The 10,000-nt window shown below is 48.8% G+C and overlaps 1 protein-coding gene across 1 annotated transcript in view; it reads right to left on the bottom strand.

The window, feature by feature from the left end:
• Positions 1–10,000, bottom strand: part of LOC133977232 (semaphorin-4A-like) — a 28,646-nt gene that overhangs the window by 11,921 nt on the left and 6,725 nt on the right. Inside the window, exons 4-7 of the mRNA XM_062415319.1 lie at positions 8,982–9,080; positions 6,021–6,111; positions 5,719–5,841; positions 3,822–3,949 (exon numbers count right to left, since the gene is read on the bottom strand). Of these exons, the coding sequence (XP_062271303.1) occupies positions 3,822–3,949; positions 5,719–5,841; positions 6,021–6,111; positions 8,982–9,080 (441 nt within the window). The remainder of the gene's footprint in view (positions 1–3,821; positions 3,950–5,718; positions 5,842–6,020; positions 6,112–8,981; positions 9,081–10,000) is intronic.

Below are 10,000 nucleotides of genomic sequence, written 5' to 3'. Positions count from 1 at the left end.
CAGGTTATATAAACAGGATGTTTAACATGTAGCAGCTCAGTGTTCAGGTTATATAAACAGGATGTTTAACATGTAACAGCTCAGTGTTCAGGTTATATAAACAGGATGTTTAACAGCAGCTCAGTGTTCAGGTTATATAAACAGGATGTTTAACATGTAGCAGCTCAGTGTTCAGGTTATATAAACAGGATGTTTAACATCAGCTCAGTGTTCAGGTTATATAAACAGGATGTTTAACATCAGCTCAGTGTTCAGGTTATATAAACAGGATGTTTAACATCAGCTCAGTGTTCAGGTTATATAAACAGGATGTTTAACATGTAGCAGCTCAGTGTTCAGGTTATATAAACAGGATGTTTAACATCAGCTCAGTGTTCAGGTTATATAAACAGGATGTTTAACATGTAGCAGCTCAGTGTTCAGGTTATATAAACAGGATGTTTAACATGTAACAGCTCAGTGTTCAGGTTATATAAACAGGATGTTTAACATCAGCTCAGTGTTCAGGTTATATAAACAGGATGTTTAACATCAGCTCAGTGTTCAGGTTATATAAACAGGATGTTTAACATCAGCTCAGTGTTCAGGTTATATAAACAGGATGTTTAACATGTAGCAGCTCAGTGTTCAGGTTATATAAACAGGATGTTTAACATGTAGCAGCTCAGTGTTCAGGTTATATAAACAGGATGTTTAACATCAGCTCAGTGTTCAGGTTATATAAACAGGATGTTTAACAACAGCTCAGTGTTCAGGTTATATAAACAGGATGTTTAACATCAGCTCAGTGTTCAGGTTATATAAACAGGATGTTTAACATGTAGCAGCTCAGTGTTCAGGTTATATAAACAGGATGTTTAACATGTAGCAGCTCAGTGTTCAGGTTATATAAACAGGATGTTTAACATGTAACAGCTCAGTGTTCAGGTTATATAAACAGGATGTTTAACATGTAGCAGCTCAGTGTTCAGGTTATATAAACAGGATGTTTAACATCAGCTCAGTGTTCAGGTTATATAAACAGGATGTTTAACATCAGCTCAACTAAAAGTTTTATATCCAAAAATACATTTTTACTACTGAAAATGTATTTTTGAGGCGAGCAGGTGGTCGAGTGGTTAGAGCCGCATACGTACTGCATGCCCCCCGTACTGCATGTCCCCCCATACTGCATGCCCCCCATACTGCATGTCCCCCCATACTGCATGCCCCCCATACTGCATGTCCCCCCATACTGCATGCCCCCCATACTGCATGCCCCCGTACTGCATGCCCCCATACTGCATGCCCCCCGTACTGCATGCCCCCCATACTGCATGCCCCCCATACTGCATGCCCCCCCGTACTGCATGTCCCCCCCATACTGCATGCCCCCGTACTGCATGCCCCCATACTGCATGCCCCCCGTACTGCATGTCCCCCCATACTGCATGCCCCCCATACTGCATGTCCCCCCATACTGCATGCCCCCCATACTGCATGTCCCCCCATACTGCATGCCCCCCATACTGCATGCCCCCGTACTGCATGCCCCCATACTGCATGCCCCCCGTACTGCATGCCCCCCATACTGCATGCCCCCCATACTGCATGCCCCCCATACTGCATGCCCCCCGTACTGCATGTCCCCCCCATACTGCATGCCCCCGTACTGCATGCCCCCGTACTGCATGCCCCCGTACTGCATGTCCCCCGTACTGCATGCCCCCATACTGCATGTCCCCCCATACTGCATGCCCCCCATACTGCATGCCCCCCGTACTGCATGCCCCCCATACTGCATGCCCCCCATACTGCATGCCCCCCGTACTGCATGCCCCCCCGTACTGCATGCCCCCCATACTGCATGCCCCCCATACTGCATGCCCCCCGTACTGCATGTCCCCCCCATACTGCATGCCCCCGTACTGCATGCCCCCGTACTGCATGTCCCCCGTACTGCATGTCCCCCGTACTGCATGCCCCCCCGTACTGCATGTCCCCCCCATACTGCATGCCCTCGTACTGCATGCCCCCCCGTACTGCATGTCCCCCGTACTGCATGTCCCCCCATTCTGCATGCCCCCCGTACTGCATGCCCCCCATACTGCATGCCCCCCATACTGCATGCCCCCCGTACTGCATGTCCCCCCCATACTGCATGCCCCCATACTGCATGCCCCCGTACTGCATGTCCCCCGTACTGCATGTCCCCCGTACTGCATGCCCCCCCCGTACTGCATGTCCCCCCCATACTGCATGCCCCCGTACTGCATGCCCCCCGTACTGCATGCCCCCGTACTGCATGCCCCCGTACTGCATGTCCCCCGTACTGCATGTCCCCCCCATTCTGCATGCCCCCCCATTCTGCATGCCCCCGTACTGCATGCCCCCCCATACTGCATGCCCCCCGTACTGCATGCCCCCCCGTACTGCATGCCCCCCATACTGCATGTCCCCCCCATACTGCATGTCCCCCCATACTGCATGCCCCCCATACTGCATGCCCCCCGTACTGCATGCCCCCCATACTGCATGCCCCCCCCATACTGCATGCCCCCCGTACTGCATGCCCCCCATACTGCATGCCCCCCGTACTGCATGTCCCCCCCCATACTGCATGCCCCCCGTACTGCATGTCCCCCCCATACTGCATGCCCCCGTACTGCATGCCCCCCGTACTGCATGTCCCCCATACTGCATGTCTCCCCCCATACTGCATGCCCCCCCCATACTGCATGTCCCCCCCATACTGCATGCCCCCCATACTGCATGTCCCCCCCCATACTGCATGCCCCCCCATACTGCATGCCCCCCATACTGCATGTCCCCCCCATACTGCATGCCCCCCCATACTGCATGCCCCCCATACTGCATGTCCCCCCCATACTGCATGCCCCCCGTACTGCATGCCCCCCATACTGCATGTCCCAATACTGCATGTCCCCCCCCATACTGCATGTCTCCCCCCATACTGCATGTCTCCCCCCATACTGCATGTCCCCCCCATACTGCATGCCCCCCGTACTGCATGCCCCCCATACTGCATGCCCCCCATACTGCATGTCCCAATACTGCATGTCCCCCCCCATACTGCATGTCTCCCCCCATACTGCATGTCTCCCCCCATACTGCATGTCCCCCCCATACTGCATGCCCCCGTACTGCATGCCCCCCATATTGCATGTCCCAATACTGCATGTCCCCCCCCATACTGCATGTCTCCCCCCATACTGCATGTCCCCCCCATACTGCATGTCTCCCCCCATCCTGCATGTCCCCCCCATATTGCATGCCCCAATACTGCATGCCCCCCGTACTGCATGCCCCCCATACTGCATGTCCCAATACTGCATGTCCCCCCCCATACTGCATGTCTCCCCCCATACTGCATGTCCCCCCCATACTGCATGTCCCCCCCATACTGCATGCCCCCCGTACTGCATGCCCCCCATACTGCATGTCCCAATACTGCATGTCCCCCCCCATACTGCATGTCTCCCCCCATACTGCATGTCCCCCCCCATACTGCATGTCTCCCCCCATACTGCATGTCCCCCCCATACTGCATGCCCCCCGTACTGCATGCCCCAATACTGCATGTCCCCCCCATATTGCATGCCCCCCCATACTGCATGCCCCCCCCATACTGCATGTCCAGAACAGCGTTGGTTAGTTATCTTCCTCTGCTCCAATAAATAAAACACTTTATCAATAAAGTTTAATTGAGTGTTTGACTTGATATCTGATGTGTGTATATGACATGTCCCCCCCCCCCCCGTACTGCTGCATGTCTGTATATAAGCTGCTTGTTATCTGACCCCTGACCCCTGACCCTTTACCTTGCAGACTTGAGCCACTCGAGCGATTCGCAGCTCATCGATGAAGCTGAACTCTTTCCCAACTTCACTAAAGAAGAAGTAGAGTTTCCCGTCTTCAGGGTCCAACGACGAGCTGACGAAGGTCGGCTCTGAAAAACAGGAAGTGATGTCAGAACAGGAAACTCAAGAGGTCTGAATGCTGAGAAAAGAGATGTGAGAGTAGACGGCCTTAGTAACCCTAACCCTCTATTCATAGGAGAGAGTTTAATATGTTAATAATGATGATAAACTTTATTTATAGAGCTCAAACTGCTTTACAGAGAAAAATAAAAACAATAAACTATTAAAATAATTAATTTAGTAAAAAGTTAAAATGACACTAATTAAATAATGTTGTTCTCTGATCGCTTTATATGGATTAAAGAGGTCCAGATTAAATACTCTGAACCAGTTTAAAGCAGAGAGCCAGTTCTGTTCAGCCATGGTGTTAGTGCTCTAATGTCTCTGTTAGTGCTCTAATGTGTCTGTTAGTGCTCTAATGTGTCTGTTAGTGCTCTAATGTGTCTGTTAGAGCTCTAATGTCTCTGTTAGTGCTCTAATGTGTCTGTTAGAGCTCTAATGTCTCTGTTAGTACTTTAATGTCTCCGTTAGTGCTTTAATGTCTCTGTTAGAGCTCTAATGTCTCTGTTAGAGCTCTAATGTATCTGTTAGTGCTCTAATGTCTCTGTTAGAGCTTTAATGTCTCCGTTAGAGCTCTAATGTCTCTGTTAGAGCTCTAATGTCTCTGTTAGTGCTTTAATGTCTCTGTTAGAGCTTTAATGTCTCCGTTAGAGCTCTAATGTCTCTGTTAGAGCTCTAATGTCTCTGTTAGTGCTTTAATGTCTCCGTTAGTGCTTTAATGTCTCCGTTAGTGCTTTAATGTCTCTGTTAGAGCTCTAATGTCTCTGTTAGAGCTTTAATGTCTCCGTTAGTGCCTTAATGTCTCCGTTAGAGCTTTATTGTCTCCGTTAGTACTTTAATGTCTCCGTTAGTGCTTTAATGTCTCCGTTAGAGCTTTAATGTCTCTGTTAGTGCTTTAATGTCTCCGTTAGAGCTTTAATGTCTCTGTTAGAGCTCTAATGTCTCTGTTAGTGCTCTAATGTCTCTGTTAGAGCTTTAATGTCTCTGTTAGAGCTTTAATGTCTCCGTTAGTGCTTTAATGTCTCCGTTAGTGCTTTAATGTCTACGTTAGAGCTTTAATGTCTCCGTTAGTACTTTAATGTCTCCGTTAGAGCTCTAATGTCTCCGTTAGTGCTTTAATGTCTCCGTTAGAGCTTTAATGTCTCCGTTAGTGCTTTAATGTCTCCGTTAGAGCTTTAATGTCTCCGTTAGTACTTTAATGTCTCTGTTAGAGCTTTAATGTCTCTGTTAGTGCTCTAATGTCTCTGTTAGAGCTCTAATGTCTCTGTTAGAGCTCAAATGTCTCTGTTAGTGCTCTAATGTCTCTGTTAAAGCTCTAATGTCTCTGTTAGAGCTTATATGTCTCTGTTAGAGCTCTAATGTCTCTGTTAGAGCTCTAATGTCTCTGTTAAAGCTCTAATGTCTCTGTTAGAGCTTTTATGTCTCTGTTAGAGCTCTAATGTCTCTGTTTAGACTGAATAAAACATATAACCAGCACTAACAGTGTAACCTTTTCACAGAGAGCGACAGGATGTTCTGAAACAGGAAGTGAGTCATAGCGGATGCAGAAACAGGAAGTGTTCTGCAGAACAATAAAATGTAAAAAACATTTGATTATAAGTTTCTGTTATCGAGACTGTCGAGTTTCTCACTGCGGTTAAAAGGTGTTTAAGAGGTCAGAAGATTAGTTTTCTTCTGTTTATTCTGAAGATGCAGATCAGTGACAGAGTATTGATTATGGATCAGTTAATGCTCTCACCTTCCAATAAGTTGACAGACGTGTCCTGGCTGATGTCTGGGTGGCCATCTTTGCTGAAGTGACGAGAAATCTGAGGTTTGACTCCTCTGAAGTCGGTGGTGGTGGCGGTGAACAGCTCGCCGCCTTAAATAATACAAATACTCTTTATACACAACAGCTGATGCTATTAAATAATACAAATACTCTTTATAAGTCAGTATTACACAGATCAGCTGTTCATAACACTGTTAGTACTAGTCAGGGAAAGTGTGTCCAAACTTTTGACTGCTACTGTATATTAATATTTATAGGACTGGAGTCACCGATGGTGATGGCGGAGTTCCTCTGGAACGGGTTGAACGGGCAGCGACTTTTAGCGCCGTGGCTTTGAGCGATGGAGAAAGTCTCAGTGTCCTGAAGGAGAGAAGGAGAGAAGGAGAGAAGGAGAGAAGGAGAGAGGGGGAGAAGGAGAGAAGGAGATAAGGAGGAAACACATAGTGAACAAAGCGGAGGAAATGTGAGTCAGTCTCTATGTGAGGAGCAGTCTGTGAGGAGCAGTCTGTGTGTGAGGAGCAGTCTGTGTGTGAGGAGCAGTCTGTGTGTGTGAGGAGCAGTCTGTGAGGAGCAGTCTGTGTGTGAGGAGGAGCAGTCTGTGAGGAGCAGTCTGTGAGGAGCAGTCTGTGTGTGAGGAGCAGTCTGTGTGTGAGGAGCAGTCTGTGTGTGTGAGGAGCAGTCTGTGAGGAGCAGTCTGTGTGTGTGAGGAGCAGTCTGTGTGTGTGAGGAGCAGTCTGTGAGGAGCAGTCTGTGTGTGTGAGGAGCAGTCTGTGTGTGTGAGGAGCAGTCTGTGTGTGTGAGGAGCAGTCTGTGTGTGAGGAGCAGTCTGTGTGTGAGGAGCAGTCTGTGTGTGAGGAGCAGTCTGTGAGGAGCAGTCTGTGTGTGTGAGGAGCAGTCTGTGAGGAGCAGTCTGTGTGTGTGAGGAGCAGTCTGTGAGGAGCAGTCTGTGTGTGAGGAGCAGTCTGTGAGGAGCAGTCTGTGTGTGTGAGGAGCAGTCTGTGAGGAGCAGTCTGTGTGTGAGGAGCAGTCTGTGAGGAGCAGTCTGTGAGGAGCAGTCTGTGTGTGTGAGGAGCAGTCTGTGAGGAGCAGTCTGTGAGGAGCAGTCTGTGTGTGTGAGGAGCAGTCTGTGAGGAGCAGTCTGTGAGGAGCAGTCTGTGTGTGAGGAGCAGTCTGTGAGGAGCAGTCTGTGAAGAGCAGTCTGTGTGTGAGGAGCAGTCTGTGAGGAGCAGTCTGTGAGGAGCAGTCTGTGTGTGTGAGGAGCAGTCTGTGAGGAGCAGTCTGTGTGTGAGGAGCAGTCTGTCTGTGAGGAGGAGCAGTCTGTGTGTGAGGAGGAGCAGTCTGTGAGGAGCAGTCTGTGTGTGAGGAGCAGTCTGTGTGTGAGGAGCAGTCTGTGAGGAGCAGTCTGTGTGTGTGAGGAGCAGTCTGTGTGTGTGAGGAGCAGTCTGTGTGTGTGAGGAGCAGTCTGTGAGGAGCAGTCTGTGTGTGAGGAGCAGTCTGTGTGTGTGAGGAGCAGTCTGTGTGTGAGGAGCAGTCTGTGTGTGAGGAGCAGTCTGTGAGGAGCAGTCTGTGTGTGTGAGGAGCAGTCTGTGAGGAGCAGTCTGTGTGTGTGAGGAGCAGTCTGTGAGGAGCAGTCTGTGTGTGAGGAGCAGTCTGTGAGGAGCAGTCTGTGTGTGAAGAGCAGTCTGTGTGTGAGGAGCAGTCTGTGTGTGTGAGGAGCAGTCTGTCTGTGAGGAGGAGCAGTGTGAGGAGGAGCAGTCTGTGTGTGAGGAGGAGCAGTCTGTGAGGAGCAGTCTGTGTGTGAGGAGCAGTCTGTGAGGAGCAGTCTGTGTGTGAGGAGCAGTCTGTGTGTGAGGAGCAGTCTGTGAGGAGCAGTCTGTGTGTGTGAGGAGCAGTCTGTGAGGAGCAGTCTGTGTGTGAGGAGCAGTCTGTGTGTGAGGAGCAGTCTGTGTGTGTGAGGAGCAGTCTGTGTGTGTGAGGAGCAGTCTGTGAGGAGCAGTCTGTGTGTGAGGAGCAGTCTGTGTGAGAGCAGCAGTCTGTGTGTGAGGAGCAGTCTGTGTGAGAGGAGCAGTCTGTGAGGAGCAGTCTGTGTGTGTGAGGAGCAGTCTGTGAGGAGCAGTCTGTGTGTGAGGAGCAGTCTGTGTGTGAGGAGCAGTCTGTGAGGAGCAGTCTGTGTGTGTGAGGAGCAGTCTGTGAGGAGCAGTCTGTGTGTGAGGAGCAGTCTGTGAGGAGCAGTCTGTGTGAGAGGAGCAGTCTGTGTGTGAGGAGCAGTCTGTCTGTGAGGAGGAGCAGTGTGAGGAGGAGCAGTCTGTGAGGAGGAGCAGTCTGTGAGGAGGAGCAGTCTGTGAGGAGCAGTCTGTGTGTGAGGAGCAGTCTGTGAGGAGCAGTCTGTCTGTGAGGAGGAGCAGTGTGAGGAGGAGCAGTCTGTGAGGAGGAGCAGTGTGAGGAGGAGCAGTCTGTCTGTGAGGAGGAGCAGTCTGTGAGGAGGAGCAGTCTGTGAGGAGGAGCAGTGTGAGGAGGAGCAGTCTGTGAGGAGGAGCAGTGTGAGGAGGAGCAGTGTGAGGAGGAGTAGTCTGTGAGGAGGAGCAGTGTGAGGAGGAGCAGTCTGTGAGGAGGAGCAGTGTGAGGAGGAGCAGTGTGAGGAGGAGCAGTCTGTGAGGAGGAGCAGTGTGAGGAGGAGCAGTGTGAGGAGGAGCAGTCTGTGAGGAGGAGCAGTGTGAGGAGGAGCAGTCTGTGAGGAGGAGCAGTGTGAGGAGGAGCAGTGTGAGGAGGAGCAGTCTGTGAGGAGGAGCAGTGTGAGGAGGAGCAGTGTGAGGAAGAGCAGTGTGAGGAGGAGCAGTCTGTGAGGAGGAGCAGTCTGTGAGGAGGAGCAGTGTGAGGAGGAGCAGTGTGAGGAGGAGCAGTCTGTGAGGAGGAGCAGTGTGAGGAGGAGCAGTGTGAGGAAGAGCAGTGTGAGGAGGAGCAGTCTGTGAGGAGGAGCAGTCTGTGAGGAGGAGCAGTGTGAGGAGGAGCAGACTGTGAGGAGGAGCAGTCTGTGAGGAGGAGCAGTGTGAGGAGGAGCAGTGTGAGGAGGAGCAGTCTGTGAGGAGGAGCAGTCTGTGAGGAGGAGCAGTGTGAGGAGGAGCAGTCTGTGAGGAGGAGCAGTCTGTGAGGAGGAGCAGTCTGTGAGGAGGAGCAGTCAGTGAGGAGGAGCAGTCTGTGAGGAGGAGCAGTGTGAGGAGGAGCAGACTCACGATGAAGGCATCATGGGGGCTGAAGGCGAAGCTTCCGCAGACGTACAGATGTGAGGAATTTATCTGCTGCAACACCTGGATGAAGTTCGGACAGTCGACCTGCAGACAGACGAAGGTTCAGCTGAGATTCAGGGTCAGAGGTTAGGGTCAGAGGTCAGGGTCAGAGGTTAGGGTCAGAGGTCAGGGTCAGAGGTTAGGGTCAGAGGTCAGGGTCAGAGGTCAGGGTCAGAGGTTAGGGTCAGAGGTTAGGGTCAGAGGTTAGGGTCAAAGGTTAGGGTCAGAGGTCAGGGTCAGAGGTTAGGGTCAGAGGTTAGGGTCAGAGGTCAGGGTCAGAGGTTAGGGTCAGAGGTCAGGGTCAGAGGTCAGGGTCAGGGTTAGGGTCAGAGGTCAGGGTCAGAGGTCAGGGTCAGGGTTAGGGTCAGAGGTTAGGGTCAGAGGTTAGGGTCAGAGGTCAGGGTCAGAGCAGCAAACATATAAATACTAATATTAATAATAAAGATGTTTCATTTCTTCAGTGAGAAACATGGAGGCTTCAATCTGCCTTCTTTAAAAAAAAACATTAAATAATAATAATAATAATAATAATATGTAATAATAATAATAATAATAATAATATGTAATAATAATAATAATAATAATAATAATAATAATAATAATATGTAATAATAATAATAATAATAATAATATGTAATAATAATAATAATAATAATAATATGTAATAATAATAATAATAATAATAATAATATGTAATAATAATAATAATAATAATAATAATAATAATATGTAATAATAATAATAATAATAATAATATGTAATAATAATAATAATAATAATAATATGTAATAATAATAATAATAATAATAATATGTAATAATAATAATAATAATAATAATAATAATATGTAATAATAATAATAATAATACTACTAATACTACTACTACTAATAATAATAATAATATGTAATAATAATAATAATAATAATAATAATAATAATATTAATGTGTGTTTTTTATTCATGG

The sequence above is a fragment of the Scomber scombrus genome, unplaced genomic scaffold, assembly GCF_963691925.1.
Source record: "Scomber scombrus unplaced genomic scaffold, fScoSco1.1 SCAFFOLD_77, whole genome shotgun sequence".
Taxonomy (NCBI): Eukaryota; Metazoa; Chordata; class Actinopteri; order Scombriformes; family Scombridae; genus Scomber; species Scomber scombrus.
This window is presented reverse-complemented; position numbering and strand designations above follow the sequence as displayed.